At 41.1% G+C, this 22,532-nt stretch overlaps 1 protein-coding gene across 1 annotated transcript in view; it reads left to right on the forward strand.

The window, feature by feature from the left end:
* Window positions 1-22,532, forward strand: part of has2 (hyaluronan synthase 2) — a 49,166-nt gene that overhangs the window by 14,514 nt on the left and 12,120 nt on the right. The window contains exon 2 of the mRNA XM_061914743.1: window positions 19,786-20,412. Coding sequence (XP_061770727.1) covers window positions 19,786-20,412 — 627 coding nt within the window. The remainder of the gene's footprint in view (window positions 1-19,785; window positions 20,413-22,532) is intronic.

Consider the following 22,532-nt stretch of genomic DNA (forward strand, 5'->3'; position numbering starts at 1 on the left):
TGTGCTAACAGCAGGTAATAGAGATGCCATCTATTCCACCGATAAAGCCCTCTAAAAAACACCCACAAACCTCCAATATTTTATACATTTATATATATACACAGTGGGGCAAAAAAGTATTTAGTCAGCCACCGATTGTGCAAGTTCTCCCACTTAAAATGATGACAGAGGTCTGTAATTTCCATTATAGGTACACCTCAACTGTGAGGGACATAATGTGAAAAAAAAATCCAGGAATTCACATTGTAGGAATTTTAAAGAATTTATGTGTAAATTATGGTGGAAAATAAGTATTTGATCACTTCAAACAAGGAAGATCTCTGGCTCTCACTGACTTGTAACTTCTTCTTTAAGAAGCTCTTCTGTCCTCCACTCGTTACCTGTATTAAGGGAACCTGTTTGAACTCGTTATCTGTATAAAAGACACCTGTCCACAGCCTCAAACAGTCAGACTCCAAACTCCACTATGACCAAGACCAAAGAGCTGTGTAAGGACACCAGGAAAATAATTGTAGACCCGAACCAGACTGGGAAGAGTGAATCTACAATAGGCAAGCAGCTTGGTGTGAAAAAAATCAACTGTGGGAGCAATTATCAGAAAGTGGAAGACATACAAGACCACTGATAATCTCCCTCGATTTGGTGCTCCACGCAAGATATCATCCAGTGGGGTCAAAATGATCACGGGAACGGGGAGAAAAAATCCCAGAACCACATGGGGGGACCTGGTGAATGACCTGCAGAGAGCTGGGACCAAAGTAACGAAGGTTACCATCAGTAACACACTACGCCGACGGGGAATCAAATCCTGCAGAGCCAGACGTGTCACCCTGCTTAAGCCAGTGCATGTCCAGGCTCGTCTGGAGTTTGCCAGAGAGCACATGGATGATACAGCAGAAGATTGGGAGAATGTCATGTGGTCAGATTAAACCAAAATAGAACTTTTGGGTATAAACTCAACTCGTCGTGTTTGGAGGAAGAAGAATACTGAGTTGCATCCCAAGAACACCATAACTACTGTGAAGCATGGGGGTGGAAACATACTTTGGGGCTTTTTTTCTGCTAAGGGGACAGGACGATTGATCCGTGTTAAGGAAAGAATGAATGGGGCCATGTTTCGTGAGATTTTGAGCCAAAACCTCCTTCCATCAGTGAGAGCATTGAATGGTTGACCAAATACTTATACTAATTTACAAATAAATTCTTTAAAATTCCTACAATGTGAATTCCTGGATTTTTTTTCACATTCTGTCTCTCACAGTTGAAGTGTACCTATGATGAAAATTACAGACCTCAGTCATCATTTTAAGTGGGAGAACTTGCACAATCGGTGGCTGACCTAATACTTTTTTGCCCCACTGTATGTGTAACAAAGTAACAGGTGCATTCATGATACCACGTAATATTTACTGTATTTTGACCATTTTATGCCCCGCATCTCAACATTTGCTATTTCTTTCACTAACAACTACTGTTCATGCCATAGTGAAACACTAAGCATCATGTAGCACTATTGCTAAGTCATAAGCAGGAAATACAAAGTAGGAACAAAATAAAACAATCACTTACTGTACAATATCTGCTCTCAGTGGGATGCCAACTGACAGAATATTTAGGTCTTTAAGCACAATGCTTGTGTTCCTCGTTTAGATGATGTGTTCATCATAATCCTCATTCTTCAGGTGAATAAAGCTGGGAGCAAAAAAGCATCTTCAGGTCTAAGTTGAATATCAAAGTTGACCAACGTCTCGGCTGTTGAACACAACCTTTTACTGTACAGGTGTGAGGCTTGATTTATGCTCTAGCACGGTATGTATGAAATACTTGACTTTCAATTAATTCTAGCTATATATATTTATTTTTTTATATATATAAATAAAATAAATAGTTGAATTTCAGACGGCACCTATCAAATACACAGTAATAAAAACACAGTTGTTCTACTAACTGTACTGTGCTTGCTGGTTATTAAAAAAAACAACAACACTTAGCTTTCACTATTTGAGTAACCTTTGTTCTGCCATTTGCGTACTGGCGAGAGTCACTTGCAGTCAGGTGCACAACACAACGTAAATCGTTGGCCAATCAAAAAGCAACCCCATAACACTATAGCCAACATTCACCGAATCACTATTACAGACGGCGTCGCCATGGCTGTAACTTCCTCATTCTTCTGCTTCGTCTTCTTGTGTGTGCAGTTTTTTTATTAAAAATCCGTAGACGTTGTAACGTGATTGGGCAGGCAAGCTGTTTATATAACAGGAAAGCGGACGTGAAAACAGGCTGTCCCCACTCATGTACGCATGGAGCTGGAGGGGGCGTGAATTTCGGGAGATTTCCGGGAGAAAATTTCTTCCGGGCGGTTTTCGGGAGAGGCGCTGAATTTCGGGAGTCTCCTGGAAAATCCGGGAGGGTTGGCAAGTATGTGAACAGGAGACAGTAGTCCTTTAAAAGTGAACAATTAGAAAGGAGGGGAGTGCCCACTCCTCAATCAATCAAAGTCAATCAAAGCTTATTTATATAGCCCTTAATCAAAAGTGTCTCAAAGGGCTGCACAAGCCACAAAGACATCACTGAGATCCCACATCAGGTTCAAGAAAAAACTCAACCCAATGGGATACAACGAGAAACCCTGGAGGGGACAGCAGACGTTGGGCCGCCACTTCTGCAGGGAGGCAATGGGTCCCATTTTTATAGTCTTTAGTATGACTCGGCCAGGGGGTTTGAACTCACGACCTTCCAGGCTCAAGTCGGACACTCAATCCACAAGGCCACTGAGCAGGTGGCCTAGTGGTTCAAGTCAACTCCAAGAAAAGCGCTGCTTGTGCTTTTTGCTCAGAGGTAGCACACTGGCCTCTCACACAAACAATCACGACACAAAGCTGAGCATTTTGTGATGAACAGCTATGAACACCAATCATTAAAGCTCGGAGGTCCCTAATTGAGTGGGGCCCCTGGGCTTAAGCCTGTGCATTACGGCGGCCTTTGACATAACTGGACATAGAGTACCCTTTGAATGAATGGACACCAGCACAAATAGAGCAGTGCACGTGTTGATCAACACCTATGCCACTGAGAATACCTGCTCAGTGGCATAGTGGTTAGAGCGTCCGCCCTAAGATCGGTAGGTTGTGATTTCAAACCCCGGCCGAGTCATACCAAAGACTATAAAATGGGACCCATTACCTCCCTGCTTGACACTCAAGGTTTGGAATTGGGGCTTCAATCACCAAAAATGATGCCCACTGCTCCTCTCACCTCCCAGGGGGTGGAACAAGGGGATGGGTCAAATGCAGAGGACACATTTCACCACACCTAGTGTGTGTGAGACAATCATTGGTACTTTAGCTTTAACTTTAACAGAATGTTAGAGAAAAAAGCCAAAGTGACATCCATCATTCTTCAACAACTTCAAAGTAGAGCAGTGCCCCCATGAAGTGCAAGTTTACTTTCATGCTATCATGATATGAAAGAAGTAAAAACTGTAGTTTTCCGGAGTTCGCTGCTTGATACTTTCTCCAGCTCAGCTGATATTCAAAGCCGTAACAATTCCCAAATGAGTAATATTCAAACGTCAAGGCTGCTGCTTCTACAAACACATCCATCTGTCGTTGGGTTGCTTGGCCGGGTTATCTCAGGTTTTTTTTGGTTTTACCATTTTAAACAGTAAATGTAATCTCCTCCAGACCAATTTTAATGTCAGCGAAACAGGAACTAATGTACTTTTCGGATTATAAATCGCAATTTTTTTTCATAGTTTGGCCGGGGGCGCGACATATACTCCGGAGCGACTTATTAACACATTACCGTAAAATATTAAATAATATTATTTATCTCATTCGCGGAAGAGACAAAGAAAATGTCAGCAATCGTCACACATATGTCAATCAATAAGAATTGGGCGGGGGAGGGTCATGGCAGAAGTGCATTGTGGGACACGGGATGCTAACTGCTATATCCTATATCAGGGGTCACTAACGCGGTGCCCGCGGGCACCAGGTCACCCGTAAAGACCAGATGAGTCGCCCTCTGGCCTGTTCTAAAAATAGCTCAAATAGCAGCACTTACCAGTGAGCTGCCTCTATTTTTTAAATTGTATTTATTTACTAGCAAGCTGGTCTCGCTTGGCTCGTCATTTTTAATTCTAAGAGAGACAAAACTCAAATAGAATTTGTTTAAATAAATTCATTTATTTTTTTACTTTGCTTCTTATAACTTTCAGAAAGACAATTTTAGAGAAAAAATAAAACCTTAAAAATTATTTTAGGATTTTTAAACACATATACATTTTTACCTTTTAAATTCCTTCCTCTTTTTTCCATCCATCCATCCATCCATTTTTCTACCGCTTATTCCCTTTTGGGGTCGCGGGGGGGCGCTGGCGCCTATTCCTTCAATTTAAATCAATGTTCAAGTAAATAAAATGTTTTATTGTAAAGAATAATAAATACATTTAAATTAAATTTTTCATTTTAGCTTCTGTTTTTTCGACAAAATATTTCTTCAAACTTATGATTTCAATGAAAAAAATTATTCAGGCAAATCTAGAAAATCTGTTGAATCAAATTTAAATCTAATTTCAAAGTTGTTTGAATTTCTTTTAAAATTTTTGTTTTAGAAAATCTAGAATAAATAATGATTTGTCTTTGTTAGAAATATAGCTTGGTCCAATTTGTTTCATATTCTAACAAAGTGCAGATTGGAATTTAACCCATTGAAAACATTTCATCAAAATTCTAAAATTAATCTTAATCAGGAAAAATTACTAATGATGTTCCCTAAATTTTTTTTTTTACATTTTTTTCAAAAAGATTCAAATTAGTTAGTTTTTCTCTTCTTTTTTTTGGTTGAATTTGGAATTTTAAAGAGTCGAAATTGGAGATAAGTTATGTTTCAAATTTGTATTTTCATTTTAATCATGTTTTCTCCTCTTTTAAACCGTTCAATTAAGTGTTTTTTCATAATTCATTCCCTACAAAAAACTTTTTGTAGAAGGAAAAAAAATGTACTACGGAATGACTGACAGAAATACCCATTATTTTTTTTTAAAATATTTATCTGTTTCTATATACAGTATATTTATTGTGAGAAACCATTAACATGATCAGTGTTTCCACAAAGATAAATATCATTTCAACATTGGTGGTAACTTATAAAAACTGAGAAGGGCTGAACAAAAATGGCACCGAAAAGGAAATCATGTACTGCAGATTACAATCCGGACGTAGTGAAATATGCAGCAGAAAACAACAATAGGAAGCGGCGCATGCCTTTGCAGTTGGCAGAGTTGTTTAGAAGCGACATCGAGGAAGAAGATTTCATCGGATTTATCGATTAGGAGTGACAGATTGTTTGCTAAACGTATAGCATGTTCTATATGTTATAGCTATTTAAATGACTCTTACCATAATATGTTACGTTAACATACCAGGCACCTTCTCAGTTGGTTATTTTTGCGTCATATAACGTACACTTATTCAGCCTGTTGTTCACTATTCTTTATTTATTTATTTATTTATTTATTTTTGTCCTGTCCAGCTTCTCAGGCAAATCATATAGTTGATGTAGATGCCCATATCGGCTGTTCAGATTTAATTTACAAAAGAGAAGTGTAGGATACTTCTCTTGTTGCCTTATTTGAATTTGACTTTATTAAATGTATTTATATTATCATTTGGTGCAGCCGGGCCGGAGCAGGAGGGGATAGAACAGGGGTTGGGAACCTTTTTGTCTGAGAGAGCCAAAAAGCCAAATATTTCAAAAAGTATTTCCGTAAGAGCCATATAATATTTTCCTTAACACTGAACACAACTAAATGTGTGCATTTTTAAGTAAGACCAACATTTCTAGGGTATAACTGGTCTCCTATTCTTTGTAATAACATTGTTATTCTGAAGCTAACTGTGGAGGGGTCGTGGCCTGCGGGCCTGCAGCGAACTGGGGTGTGCCAGGACAGGCCTCGAAATCAGCGACAGGTGCGTAGATGGTCCACCTTGGCCTTGTTATCTAATCACCTGTCGCTCTGTTATAAGCAGCAGCCAGTAGGAGAGACGGGGTTGGGGCTCGAGCCAGAGCGCGAGCGAGAACGAAAGACAAAAATACAATTGCTGGACAGCAACTAAGAGACTTATTGAAAGATAAAACAATATTGTAACCCTGAAACAGGCTCTCATTTCGGTGCTTGGTGGTCTGAAGAACCCCCAGAGGGGCAAGCCCCACACTAACCAATAATAAATAAATAATTTCTTACCATTATGCAACTTCTTGAACAGGTGCGGTAGGAAACGGATGGATGGAATAAAAATGCATGAGAATGTTTTATATTTTGAGCGTTATTTTTAACACTGTGATTACAAGTGGAATCATTCATTACTTATCATGTTAAGCAATGTCAGCTCAGATTTATCCGAGAGCCAGATGCAGTCATCAAAAGAGCCAAATCTGGCTTGCTAGCCATAGGTTCCCTACCCCTGGGATAGAGAGAAAAAAAGGAAGACAGAGGGGGAAATTGTGATGATAAGAGGGGGATAAGACAGAAAGACACAAACAACAACAGCAAACACAACAATAACAACAACAATAATAGAACAACACCAGCACATACGATATGTACAAATATGATCGTAAAAGTGATAGCAAATAGGCAGTTAGTGAAATAAACAATAATATAGAAATGACGATGAGCATTTTTACACCAAAACTGGAGCAAAACAAATACCAATAGAAAAAGCGCTATCGATCATGAACAATACCAATAGTTTACCTTTATTTTCAACAATGCAGTTGTTCAAATGCAACAATACGTATACCTAATGATAGCTAGAGCGATAATAAAAAAATAAATGAAATAAAAAAAATTAAAATAAAAAAGGAATACCGAAAGATGGAGGGGAAGAGAGAGAGGCAACCTATATTAATCTTGTAGATTGTTATAGTAACAATGGGTTAAGCTTTGTCAATATACCATGTGTTACCCAGTTTACTCTAGGGCTTTATTTATTTTTAAATTGCCTTTCAAATGTCTATTTTTATCAAATAAATTTCCCCCCAAAAATGTGACTTATACTCCAGTGCGACTTATATATGTTTTTTTCCTTCTTTATTATGCATTTTCGGCCTGTGCGACGAATACTCTGGAGCGATTTATAATCCGAAAAATACAATAATTCATATTTCTTTCATACAAACCATGCACTCTCCTCCCATGCTTGACGTTATTGTCACTTTGTGTGAGTTGGACTCAAGAGATTGTTAATGACATCACTCGGCGTCCAAAGCGCTGACATCAACACACAATAAATGGTCTTTATGCATTAATGACCATCTCAGATCCTCCTCATTTTATGTGACACAGGCCCAGGGGTCCAAGTTTAGAGTATGCCGTGGGCGTTAACTTCCACACCGGCCCACTTGGTGGTCTGACCTTAGCGTTGGATTGTACGCCCAAAAGGGCTTATGACAAGCTGCAAAAGAACAAAGCCCCCTCACAAGTTGCCCGGTTTCCTCGCCGAATTCCTGAATTCACACATATCTGAAAAGTCTGACACCTTGCAGTTTGCCACACAGCTTTCGGCAAGGACGCCACAGCAGAAGAAACGGAAGGGCTTACCCAGCGTAAGCGTTTCATGCATGGGAAGTGCTTGCAAATAAACACACAAGGAGTCACGGAGCAACAAATTGTGTGTCAAGTCTGCATGTCATCCATGGGGTTGTGTGGTCTGGCTTCAAGCAGGATCTCCTCCAGTTCAAAAGAAGCTAAGGTGTTGAGGCGGAAACTCTAAACCACCGGTGTCAAACTCAAGGCCCGGGGGCCAAATGTGGACAGTCACATCCTTTTAAGTGGGTTTCTTTAATTTTGACTGAAGAATTGCATCTATTGCAAACAATTGCATAAAATTTTAATTTTGAGAACAATCTGACCATGCAAAAAACATTATATTAACAAAATGGGTGTCCAAAGTGTGGCCTGCAGCTCCAGTTTTCTTTGCCCGAAGCAAAAAAAAAAAAATAACAGTGTAAATGTGTGTAAAAAAAATTGTGATGTAATGTTAAAAAAGCTGACGATTTGGTATTAAGAACTTCTTACATTAAGGGTCTCGTACTGAAAAGTCAAATAATACAGCGGCCATTTTTTTTCTTTTTGTTTCGCAAACAAAAAAAGATCAATCAATCAATCAATCAATCAATCAATGTTTATTTATATAGCCCTAAATCACAAATGTCTCAAAGGACTGTACAAACCACTACGACTACGACATCCTCGGAAGAACCCACATAAGGGCAAGAAAAACTCACACCTAGTGGACAGGGAGAATTCACACCCAGTGGGACGCCAGTGACAATGATGACTATGAGAACCTTGGAGAGGACCTCAAATGTGGGCAAACCCCCCCCTCTAGGGGACCGAAAGCAATGGATGTCGAGCGGGTCTAACATGATACTGTGAAAGTTCAATCCATAGTGGCTCCAACACAGCCGCAAGAGTTCAGTTCAAAGCAGAGCCAAGACAGCAGCGAGAGTCCCGTCCACAGGAAACCATCCCAAGCGGAGTCGGATCAGCATCGTAGAGATGTCCCCAACCGATACACAGGCGAGCGGTCCATCCTGGGTCCCGACGAGCGGTCCATCCTGGGTCCCGACTCTAGACAGCCAGTACTTCATCCATGGTCATCGGAGGGGGGGACAGAGGAGAAAAAGAAAAGAAGCGGCAGATCAACTGGTGTAAAAAGGAGGTCTATTTAAAGGCTAGAGTATACAAATGAGTTTTAAGGTGAGACTCAAAACTCATTTGATTAGATCAAAAAAAAAAAAAAGTGTTGATAGGCCCTAGTGCGTGAATGTGAGTGTGAATGTTGTCTGTCTATCTGTGTTGGCCCTGTGATGAGGTGGTGACTTGTCCAGGGTGTACCCCGCTTTCCGCCCAAATGCAGCTGAGATAGGCTCCAGCACCCCCCGCGACCCTGAACCGGACAAGTGGTAGAAAATGGATGGAAGGATGGAATATAGAAATTTAGCTTTTTCTCATCACATTACTTTTTTGTAATTTTACTGTTGTTGTTTACCTGTGTAATGATTAATAATAGTTCACTTTGTCACCTATAACACAACGCTGAAACTATAGACTATATGGATAGGACCTATTACATCCCTGCTTGGCACTCAGCATCAAGTGTTGGAATTGGGGGTTGGATCACCAGAAATTATACCTGGGCGCGGCCACCGCTGCTGCTCACTGCTCTCCTCACCTCCCAGGGGGTGATCAAGGGGATGGGTCAAATGCAGAGGTTAATTTCACCACACCTAGTGTGTGTGTGACAATCATTGGTACTTTCCTTTACTTTATAAGTGTCGTCTTCAAACATATGAAATGTCTGTTTTAGCAACTGTTTTTACAAAATATATCTGTGAGGGCCCTGCAATTAGGCGGCGACTTGTCCATGGTGTACTGTGTTTTCGACTGAGTGCAGCTGGGATAGGCTCCAGCCCCCACAAGACCCCGAGAGGGACAATCTATAGCCAATGAATGGATTGGAAAAAATACATCAAAATGGTTCCTGCATACTTAGACTTTAACTATGCGGGCCCTTGTTTCAAAAAGTTGCACCTACCTGTATGGTTGACATATATTCCAAATATTTTTGTTGGAATAAAATGTTTGTCCCTCTGAATTGTGATTTCAAAAGCAAGTACATTATTCATCAATTCTACGTGAAATGGGAATAATTAAATTATTCGTGAAATGGGAATAATTAAATTCTTCCAGAATTATGTAATACAATAATGAGGCGATATATATATATATATATATATATATATATATATATATATATATATATATATATATATATATATATATATATATATATACATATATATATATATATATATATATATATATATATATATATATGTATATATTATGGTTGTACAGTATACCAGTATATATATATATATATATATATATATATATATATGTATATATTATGGTTGTACGGTATACCAGTATTAGTATAATACCGCAAAAGTAATGAATCATATTCGGTAGTATACCGTCTCTGAAAAGTACCGGTCCGCCACCCACAGCGCCCCCGTCGTCGTCGTCATCATCAATCAATCAATCAATCAATGTTTACTTATATAGCCCTAAATCACTAGTGTCTCAAAGGGCTGCACAAACCACCACGACATCCTCGGTAGGCCCACATAAGGGCAAGGAAAACTCACACCCAGTGGGACATTGGTGACAATAATGACCCAGTGGGACGTCGGTGACAATGATGACTATGAGAACCTTAGAGAGGAGGAAAGCAATGGATGTCGAGCGGATCTAACATGATACTGTGAAAGTTCAATCCACAATGGATACAACACAGTCGCGAGAGTCCAGTCCAAAGAGGATCCAAGACACAGCAGCGAGAGTCCCGTTCACAGCGGAGCCAGCAGGAAACCATCCCAAGCGTAGGCGGACCAGCAGTGCAGAGATGTCCCCAGCCGATACACAGGCGAGCAGTACATGGCCACCGGATCGGACCGGACCCCCTCCACACGGGAGAGTGGGACATAGAAGAAAAAGAAAAGAAACGGCAGCTCAACTGGTCTAAAAAGGGAGTCTATTTAAAGGCTAGAGTATACAAATGAGTTTTAAGGTGAGACTTAAATGCTTCTACTGAGGTGGCATCGCGAACTGTTACCGGGAGGGTATTCCAGAGTACTGGAGCCCGAAATCATGTCGTGTCATTGCTGGTTTTACGAGCAGAGGAGCATGTTCGGCAGCACACAATCACAGAGTACTTACAAGCAGACACTGTGTGTAGACAGAAAAGGGAGAACGAATACATTTTGTCTTAAAAACTAACGATAAAGGTGAAGTTATGTCACTAAAACGCCCTCAGGAAGAGGTGCTTTGAGACACGGCTAGCCAGTTAGCGGCTAAAGTCTAACCCCAGTCGGCAGTGTTTTAGCTAAACCTCGTCTCCATGGCGAAAAATAAATTAAGTTTTCTACAAGTATCATCCCTGCAGGACGAGGAATAGCTAAACATGCTTCACTACACACTGTAGCTCACCAACGTGAAAATGTAAACAAATACTATTGGTGTATCTACACCTAACATCCTGTATAGTCGATACTACTATGATTACGTCGATATTTTTTGGCCTCACAACATTTTAAAATAAATTCATATTATGTTTATAAACTCAGGAAATATGTCCCTGGACACATGAGGACTTTGAATATGACCAATGTATGATCCTGTAACTACTTGGTATCGGATTGATACCTAAATTTGTGGTATCATTAAAAACTAATATATAGCATCCAAACAACAGAAGAATAAGTGATTATTACATTTTAACACAAGTGTAAACAGAACATGTTAAAAAAGAAAGTAAGCAGATATTACGGCGTGGCGAAGTTGGTAGAGTGGCTGTGCTAGCAATCTGAGGGTTACTGGTACAATCCCCACCTTCTACCATCCTAGTCACGTCTGTTGTGTCCTTGGGCAAGACACTTCACCCTTGCTCCTGATGGGTCCTGGTGAGCGCCTTGCATGGCAGCTCCCGCCATCAGTGTGTGAATGGGTGAACGTGGAAATAGTGTCAAAGCGCTTTGAGTACCTTGAAGGTAGAAAAGTGCTATACAAGTATAACCCATTTACCATTTAACTGTAAATAAACAAGTAGATTCATAATTAATTCTCTACCACTTGTCCTTAATAATTTTGACAATATAATAGAATGGAAAATGACACAATATATATATAATTGTATACAATTATATATATATTGTATACAATATATATAGTAAGTAGGCAGACAGTCTTTGTTTGCCTACTTACTAATAAAAGACACGTTGTCTTGTATGTTCACTATTTCATCCATCCATCCATCCATTTTCTACCGCTTTTTCCCTTTGGGGTCGCGGTGCCTATCACAGCTACAATCGGGCGGAAGGCGCCGTACACCCTGGACAAGTTGCTACCTCATAACAGGGCCAACACAGCTAGACAGACAACATTCTCACTCACATTCACACACTAGGGCCAATTTAGTGTTGTCTATCAACCTATCCCCTATTTTATTCAAAGAAAACTTGCAATAAGAAACTTATGTTTAATGTACCGTAGGATTTTTTGTTCAAACAAAGGCAAAAAAGCAATTTTTTGTGGTCCCTTTTAATTACAAAAGTATCAAAAAGTATCGAAATAATTTTGGAACCGTTACCGGTTATTGGGACAACACTAATATAATATTCACTGTAACATGTGGCCCTCTGAGAGCAGCCATAAGTGCAATGTGGCCCTCAATGAAAACAAGTTTGACACCTCTGCTCCAAACCCTCAGTAGGTGTTAATGTGAGCATGTGGTGAGTTGCCATGGTGGTATCAGAATATAACATATGTCACATTGTTATCCCATTATGTTGGAATTAATACTATGTTGGTTGACCGTAATGCAGTTCATCCAAAGTTGATCCAACAAGAAAGGGTGAAGGGGTTTATTCGGCTTTAATTGTTATGTAAAGTTGTGTACACGTGTATAATTCACACGTATACACAAGCTGAGGGGGGTGAATTGCACACTCAGCATCGAACAATTAATGTGTCTTTATATAAACATTACAGTTTGTTGTGGCGTAATGAGCTTTTATGCGCGCATTTGTCTTCAGTGAGCATGAATACAGTTTGTATCAGGGGTCTTATAAAAGAGTGTTTGACGTTAACAGCCTCGCCGTGTGCCAGAAGAGGTCTGCTGCACTGCTTGGGGGCTTCTCATCCAGCAGGCAAATGAACAAGACGTTATGTTGCAGCCAAGAGTTTACTGGACTGCTCTGCGGTCGGTTATTTGCGTCCTTCTGTATCGTTCTTTTCATGTCAATCAGCATCGCTCTGCCCTGGCGGTTTGATAACTGTATCGTTTATTCATTGTCATGTCTTTTCAGATTATTATTATAACCTTTTCTGGCAATTTGTGTCCCATTTAAACAGAAGAGCAGCTGAAGTTCCGAGTTAACTATTGAGGTGATCATCTGGTATCAGGTGGGGCTGCAAATTGAGGGTTCCTGGTTCGATTCCGGCTCCCGTCATCCCGATCCCCGCTGTTGTGTCCTTGGGCACCCACCTTTGCTAACACTGGTGTAGGAATGTACATGAATGTTTGGTGGCGTAGACTTCTGTCAGTCTACCCAGCAGCTGTGGCTACAAATGTAGCCTACCACCACCGTTGTGTGAGTGTGGAGTGAATGAATGATGAGTAGAGTGTCTAGAAAAGTTAAAGTTAAAAGTACCACTAATAGTCACACACACACTCGGTGTGGTGAAATTACCCTCTGCGTATGACCCATTCTCTTGTACCACCCCCTGGGAGGTGAGGGGAGCAGTGAGCAGCAGCAGTGGCCGCACTCGGGAATCATTTTGGTGATTCAACCCCCAATTCCAACCCATGATGCTGAGTGCCAAGCAGGGAGGTGACGGGTCTCATTTTTATAGACTGGAGTATGACCGGGGTTTGAACTCGCGACCTACACTCTAACCACAAGTCTACTGAGCAGGTTGTGCAGTATAAGTGCAGTATGAATCAAATCCTTGAGACACCTGCCCCATGTTTGCAGAAAGGAGTGTCCCGGTAGGTCGTGAGTTCAAATCCCGGCCGAGTCATGCCAAAGACTATAAAAATGGGACCCATTACCTCCCTGCTTGGCACTCAGCATTAAGGGTTGGAATTGGGGGTTAAATCACCATAAATGATTCCCGGGCGCGGCACCGCTGCTGCCCACTGCTCCCCTCACCTCCCGGGGGGTGATTAAGGGTGATGGGTTAAATGCAGAGAATAATTTCGCCACATCTAGTGTGTATGTGACAATCATTGGTACTTTAACTTTAACTTTAAATCAGGAGATGTTGCATATTTTTTGCACACTGCTCGACTATGTTTTTTTTTAACCACAGTTGCAACTTTATTTGGGTGTTCCTGATAAAAAAAACATTTTTCCCTGCACGTCATCTACCTGTTTCTGCACCTTGGGGGTCACACCCTCAGCCATCATGCAAGCATTTGATTCTCTCCCCCCATCCCTCTCTCACACCAGAGTGTTGAGCAGTTTCTTGGGACCTTTCATCCATCCATCCATTTTCTTCCGCTTATCTGAAGTCGGGTCACGGGGGCAGCAGCCTAAGCAGGGAAGCCCAGATTTCCTTCTCCCCAGCCACTTCGTATAGCTCGTCCCGGGGGATCCCGAGGCGTTCCCAGGCCAGCCGGGAGACATATTCTTCCCAACGTGTCCTGGGTCTTCCCCGTGGCCTCCTACCGGTTGGACGTGCCCAGGGAGGCGTTCGGGTGGCATCCTGACCAGATGCCCGAACCACCCTTATCTGGCTCCTCTCGATGTGGAGGAGCAGCGGCTTTACTTTGAGCTCCTCCCGGATGGCAGAGCTTCTCACCCTATCTCTAAGGGAGATCCCCGCTACCCGGCGGAGGAAACTCATTTCGGCCGCTTGTACCCGTGATCTTGTCCTTTCGGTCATGACCCAAAGCTCATGACCATAGGTGAGGATGGGAATGTAGATCGACCGGTAAATTGAGAGCTTTGTGTCACAGTTATTTGTTGTTGTCGAACCCCGAGATGCAGAGATGGAGGCAGGCATGGTATATGAAAACCTGATTTAATTAAAACTACACAAGAACAAACAAAAAGCACGCACGTGGGCGGAATAACAAACTAAGAGAGCTAGCACTGGGAGCTAGAAAAACAAAAAGGAACTTTAGTATGGAAGCTAGAGGATAACAAACAGAAAAACTGGAAATAGCTAATGGCTAACAAAAACAGCTTACCACTACGACGACCAGGGCAAGATGTAGCACGACAGGTAATAGCTGAAATGATGCCAGACAGGTAGCAAAGACACAAGAGTGACATGAGGCAACGACAATACAATACAATGATCCAGCACTGACTGGAGGAACAAAGCAGGTAAAATACGAGCTGGCCGATTGACATCCGGTGTGACCAGATGCCAATCAGCCACAGCTGAGTGAAAACAGGACACAGGGAAACAAACAGGAAGCTGAACCAAAATAAGAGCACTAGACAGGAACTAAGGACAGGAAATACTAAACACACGGAGGAGAAACTAAAACACAAACAAACTCTCAGTGGCAACTCTGACACTTTGCCTTCCGGCTCAGCTCCTTCTTCACAGCAACGGATCGGTACAACGTCCGCATTACTGAAGACGCCGCACCGATCCGCCTGTCGATCTCACGATCCACTCTTCCCTCACTTGTGAACAAGACCTTATTGGACCTTATTTTTCTAATCAAATATAGTGTCTTATTGGCAATAATAAGAAATGGAGATTCATTTATATTACATTTGATATAACTATTTACCAATCAACAAGAAAATAAAGTTTTGCTTCTGAAAATGTTCCCTCCCGGTGGGTGGAGACTCCTTGCATTTAAAGACAATGTTTTGGTGGACAGCTTGGTTATAATTCCGGCAGAAATAAGAGGTCTAGCCTAACCCCAAATGCTTCTTTAATCCATTCATATTTGTTGATTAATAGTTTATAGCAGTAGTTTTTATATGTTTTCTTCTTTGCAAGTATGAGGAGACACCGAGTGAATATGCAGCAACTGGGACTCCCAAAAAGCTATTTGTCGTTTTCTTCCCACGGAGATATAAACAGATGACATCACAGGGTGGTCCCCTCTGTGCCGAGCCACGCTGAGTGGGTCTCCGTAGGTCTGCCAAACAGATGGAGGTAGCAACATAATGACTGCTGGAAACAACACTGCCAGCGCGGTCATTTCATAGAAGACTGTCATTCATAGCTCAGAGGAATAAACAGAGGATCATCCTAATTTGCTCCCGCAATAAAAAAAACAACAAAATGAAGTGACTTGTTGGATGAACACAGCTTCAAATCAAAAGAAGAATCTCAGTTCTGGTTTACCGTTTAAACTGAGGATTTGGGGATTTTGTTCCCGACCTTGGAATACTCTATAAATCAGTGTTGTTTATTTTGGGATTATATTTATACAATTTGATAACTGCAATTAACTTTATCATTAAATACTGCTGGTGTTAAAGTCTTACACACATGTGAGAGGGATGTGTACTATGGCTGTTAAGCCGGCAGACCCGTCAGCGATCCTGTTCTGTCTCCCTGTAATGTTTGTCTGATCTTGAATGGGATTGTGCTGAAAATTGTAATTTTCCTGAAGGAACTCTCCTGACGGAATAAATAAAGTACTATCTAATATAATCTAATCTAAAACATGTTACTCCATCTTTGTATGTTGCATAAACTAAAACGGTTGTCGTATATCGGTGGCTCGTGGGCCAAATATGGCCCGCCAATACCTTTCTTTTGGCCGACCAAACATCACCCGAATAATAAACTTAAACAGATTTACAAAGAAAATGTGCATTCATGGAGGAAGTCTATCTTGGGTGGGTGGTTTGCTCAGTGGATAATGAAAGGGGGACATGGGTTCAAAAGTGAATGGTAACATGCAGGGCTGGAGCACAAAATTCTGGGACCCCATACACCATCCCACCATAGACCCAAAGTTGATGCCCCATACACACTAAGTATGTTTACATAGACTAAAAAAAAAACAATTATTAAATGGATTTGGTTGAAACCATCTTTAAAAAAAACAACAACTTAATTTGGATTTTGACTTTTTAAAGTTGAGGTTAATATAGCTAGAACATATTTAAATATACCCTCTAGATATACACATACACACACTCGTTTCTTTATTTTTATAACTATTTACATTGTACATGGAGGTATCAAAACTATGATACCTCCATCCATCCATCCATCTTCTACCGCTTATTCCCTTTTGGGGTCGCGGGGGGCGCTGGCGCCTATCTCAGCTACAATCGGGCGGAAGGCGGGATACACCCTGGACAAGTCGCCACCTCATCGCAGGGCCAACACAGATAGACAGACAACATTCACACTCACATTCACACACTAGGGCCAATTTAGTGTTGCCAATCAACCTATCCCCAGGTGCATGTCTTTGGAAGTGGGAGGAAGCCGGAGTACCCGGAGGGAACCCACGCATTCACGGGGAGAACATGCAAACTCCACACAGAAAGATCCCGAGCCTGGATTTGAACCCAGGACTGCAGGAACTTCGTATTTTGAGGCAGACGCACTAACCCCTCTGCCACCGTGAAGCCCCATAACGAGTTCAGTCTCCTAAAAAACATGACATGGCATCAGAGTAAAGAATTACACGCTTACAGTGACCAAAGAATGGCAAAGTTTGAGCCCCAAGAGCCGTTTCATTTTGCCGTATTGAGGCAGCACTTTTCACACTTTTGGACTTTACCTAACCTCTGGTGCCCAGATTGAAAGCTGCAGCCGAAGGGAAGAAACACATAGACAGACGAAGCAGTGTATCGATGATGGCAAAGTTATTGAGTTCATTTTCATTAACTGTTCGATTGATTGACTTACTACTATCAGCCCGGTCCTGCAATTGTATAATTGTTTCAATGCCTTGGGACATCAAATGTAATGCTTTTTAATGCCATTTAAGGCCTTAATCTTCGCAAAATCAATAAAATGACTTTTAATGCCCCACGTAAACCCTGTCTTCAGGTATTCGCCCTACTTGTTTTGATGACTGATAGCGCCTGGTGATGTCACATGATACCTGTGGAGTGAAAACTATTTAAGGTGACTACCTCTCGAAGCTCATGGAGAGAATGCCAAGAGTGTGCAAAAAAATAATCAGGGTGGCTATTTTGAAGGAACTACGATATAAAACATGTTTTCAGTTATTTCCCCTTTTTTTTGTTAAGTACATAACTCCACATGTGTTCATTCATAGTTTTGATGCCTTCAGTGACAATTTACTATGTAAATTATCATGAAAATAAAGAAAACGCATTGAATTAGAAGGTGTTTCCAAACTTTTGGCCTGTACTGTATATATATATATATATATATATATATATATATATACAGTATATCCATCCATCCATTGTCTACCGCTTATTCCCTTTGGGGTAGCGGGGGGCGCTGTTGCCTATCTCAGCTACAATCGGGCAGAAGGTGGTGTACACCCTGGGCAAGTCGCCACCTCATCCCAGTTATATATGGGCTTCACAGTGGCAGAGGGGTTAGTGCAACTGCCTCACAATCCTGGGCTCGGGATCTTTCTGTGTAGAGTTTGCATCTCCTCCCCGTGAATGTGTGGGTTCCCTCCGGGTATTCCGGCTTCCTCCCACTTCCAAAGACATGCACCTGGGGATAGGTTGATTGGCAACACTAAATTGGCCCTAGTGTGTGAATGTTGTCTGTCTATCTGTGTTGGCCCTGCGATGAGGTGGCGACTTGTCCAGGGTGTACGCTGCCTTCCGCCAGATTGTAGCGGAGATAGGCACCAGCGCCCCCCGCGACTCCAACGGGGAATAAGTGGTAGAAAATGGATATACATATATATATATATATATATATGTATATATATATATATATTTTTTTTTGACAGCAACTTAATATAAATTGGCCACAATATGAAATAATCATATAACCCATTATTATTCACTTAAATATGAATGAAGATTGGTAAATAAGGGACGGCGTGGCGCAGTGGAGAGAGTGGCCGTGCGCAACCCGAGCGTCCCTGGTTCAATTCCCACCTAGTACCAACCTCGTCACGTCCGTTGTGTCCTGAGCAAGACACTTCACCCTTGCTCCTGATGGGTGCTGGTTGGCGCCTTGCATGGCAGCTCCCTCCATCAGTGTGTGAATGTGTGTGTGAATGGTTAATGTGGAAGTAGTGTCAAAGCGCTTTGAGTACCTTGAAGGTAGAAAAGCGCTATACAAGTACAACCCATTTATTTATTTATTTATTTAAAGTTTCCCTTTATTTCAGAATGTAAAGTTGATATTACCTGATACACGTAGGAATATCATCTGTGGATCATGTGAATCCTAATAATACATCATTATTTTTGTTATTACTATATTTTTATTCGTACATCTCCAGGTGGTTTAAAACTCTCTCCCTCTGTCTTTAAAAACTAGTGATGCCTCTCTTTTTCTTAATCTCAATCAATGGTCTTTGAACGCACCGCAGTTATAGGCAATGACATGTAAAAGTTGCACATAAATTTATCCTATGCTGCAACAGATAGTTTTATTATTTTTTTTACCTTTCTTCGATCACCTCGTTCCAAAATGCTGGTGCAAAGTGTGAACTTAAAAGGTGAGCTTTAGATCAGTGGTCCCCAACCACCGGGCCGCAGAAGAATTTTTTATACATTTTTATTTTTAAAAAATATACATATATATTTTTATTAAATCAACATAAAAAACACAATATACACTTACGATTAGTGCATCAACCACAAAAACCTCCCTTTTTCATGACAAAGGGGGAGGGACAAATGATTAAGCGTTGACCGGTCCGCGGATACAAAAAGGTTGGGGACCACTGATTTAGATGACATTGAGCGAGGGGTTACATGCCAGTTATTTTTGCTGGATTTATATGCATTTTCAAAATAAACTCAACTCAAAAGTCTTCTTTTTACTGAGATAGTATAAATATTAAAATCAAATCCAAGCACTCATAATTTAAGGTTGTTTTTGCTTCAATATTTATTGTTCCCTTAATGATGAAATGGTCCCCAGAGAAAAAAAATAGCATATGACATGTTTTAACTGATTTAAAAGGACTTTAAATGTACTAAAATGAAAGATTTTCTCCTCCATGCACAATTACTAATTCTTAAAAACAAATATTTCCCCAGATGAGTTGCCAACGAGTCCTCACCTACCTGCGGATATTTGGGACCACCATGTTTGGCGTGTCCCTCTTGGTGGGCATCTCCACGGCCTACATCATGGGCTACCAGTTCTTCACCACAGCCCACAACCACCTCTCCTTTGGACTGTACGGAGCCATCTTGGTTGTCCATCTCATTATCCAAAGCCTTTTTGCACTCCTAGAACATCGAAATATGAAGCGGTCCTTAGAGACGCCGATCAAACTGAATAAATCTTTAGCGCTGTGCATTGCCGCGTATCAAGAGGATCCAAACTACCTGAGGAAATGCCTGGTGTCAGTAAAGAGGCTGACGTACCCTGGAATCAAAGTCATCTTGGTGGTGGACGGGAACTCGGATGAAGACTTGTACATGATGGACATTTTCAAAGAAGTCATGGGATGGGACAAGGTCGCCACATATGTGTGGAGGAGTAACTTTCACAGCAGGGGCCCCGAGGAGACGGACGAGAGCTATGCTGAGAGCCTGCAGCAGATATCCAGACTGGTGCTTAACAACAAGTGCGTGTGTATCATGCAGAAGTGGGGAGGCAAAAGAGAAGTCATGTACACCGCCTTCAAAGCGCTCGGTAGGAGCGTTGACTATGTGCAGGTGAGAAGGTGCAACACTTTCATGCAAGAAAAACATCATTAGTGGTTGGAAAAACCACTGCAGTGAGAACGGGATTCCACATTTGTCGGTCTTTTCATTGTCAATCCCCTCCAAAGGGTCCGTCTTATGAAAACCGAAAACCATTTTTCCGGTGGGAAACAAAGTCACTCCAGATAATTTGTTAAAGGGGAACATTATCACCAGACCTACGCAAGCGTCAATATATACCTTGATGTTGCAGAAAAAAGACCATATGTTTTTTTAACCGATTTCCGAACTCTAAAAGGGTGAATTTGGGGATTTAAACGCCTTTCAATTGTTCGCTGTCGGAGCGATGACCTTTTCACCCGTGACGTTACAATGGGAAGCAATCCGCCATTTTTTCAAACACATTACACACACAAGTCAAAACAGCTCTGTTATTTTCCGTTTTTTCGACTGTTTTCCGTACATTGGAGACATCATGTCTCGTCGGTGTGTTGTCGGAGGGTGTAACAACACGATCAGGAACGGATTCAAGTTGACTTACGTGGAATGTGCATCGATTAGCACGGCATGCTAATCGATGCTTACATGCTATTTAGGCTAGCTGTATGTACACATTCCAACGTTATGCCTCATTTGTAGCTATATTTGCATCCAGCCTTTCCCTCCACCCACATTTAATGCCAAACAAACACATACCAATCGACTGATTTACGTTGCACCAGTGTCAAAAGATGCGAAAGTCCCTCGTTTGTTCTGCACATATTACAGACGATAGCGATGTGACAGAGATGTGTGGATATCCTGCGACACTCAAAGCAGAAGCATATCTAACGATAAAGTCAACGAAATCACAAAGGTGAGTTTGGTTGATGTTATTGATTTATGTGCTAATCATATATATTTGGTCACGGCATGAATGCCAGCTAATTGATGCTAACATGCTATTTAGGCTAGCTGTATGTACATTTTTAGCTATATTTGCATCCAGCCTTTCCTTCCACCCACATTTAATGCCAAACAAACACTTACCAATCGACGGATTTAATTTCCTCCAGTGGTCAAAAGATGCAATCGTTGGTTACAAGGCGATAGCCGAATAGCTTCAATAGCTATTCGCTCAATATCTTCAGTTTCTTCTTCAGTTTTGTTTTCGATATCTGCCTCTACACTCCAATCATCCGTTTCAATACATGCGTAATCTGTTAAATCGCTTAAACCGCTGAAATCTGAGTCTGAATCCAAGCTAATGTCGCTATATCTTGCTGTTCTATCCGCCATGTTTTTCTGTATTGGCGTCACTATGTGACGTCACAGAAAAATGGACGGGTGGATTTACAGATAGCGAAAATCAGTCACTTTAAAGCCTTTTTTCGGGATATTTCATGATGGGTACAATTTTGAAAAAAACTTCGAAAAATAAAATAAGCCACTGGGAACTGATTTTTATTGGTTTTAACCCTTCTGAAATTGTGATAATGCGCCCCTTTAAACAAACTCAAACATGTTAAATCAAACCACTTATTTTGTAGATAATTATAGTTTTACACACAGAAAACAATGGATAATTCATATAAATGACACATTAAAAGGATAAATGAACATTTAAAATAACTTTTACCCTTATAAAAGGGGACCTAAAAAGATGTTCTTCTTTCCTGATTTATAAATGTTCTTATAATGTTGGATACTTGTGTTAAACAAAAACAAAGCATCAAATCATAAGTTTCAAGTGATGATAGTTTATGACATTATGTTTCATAGTGCGCTGATTTTGCCATTTTTATTTTGCTTTCCATTTCCTGTTTGCCTTCTTTCTCAGTCATTTTATCACTGGCTTGAGCGTTCCTTGTCCTCACCTCCTCTTGATTAGTGATCGGTGGCTCATCAGGAGGGTTGCTCTGCCAGTGTCGCTTTCCTCACAACACTGGTTTGTTGACTAATGTTAATTGTGTACCTTCAGATTTTTGCCTGACTAATTAGTCCTAATTAAAAGACCTAATTTTCTACACCTCACCGACCGTGTCTCAGTGGTGGGCCCTGCGTTTCCCACCTAGGCCTTCAGTGATGTCCGACTTCAAAGATTACCCCTCAAAATACCATAATTGTTGTCACCACATGACAATTGCAGGAGA

Source organism: Nerophis ophidion, linkage group LG11, assembly GCF_033978795.1.
Source record: "Nerophis ophidion isolate RoL-2023_Sa linkage group LG11, RoL_Noph_v1.0, whole genome shotgun sequence".
Classification (NCBI taxonomy): domain Eukaryota; kingdom Metazoa; phylum Chordata; class Actinopteri; order Syngnathiformes; family Syngnathidae; genus Nerophis; species Nerophis ophidion.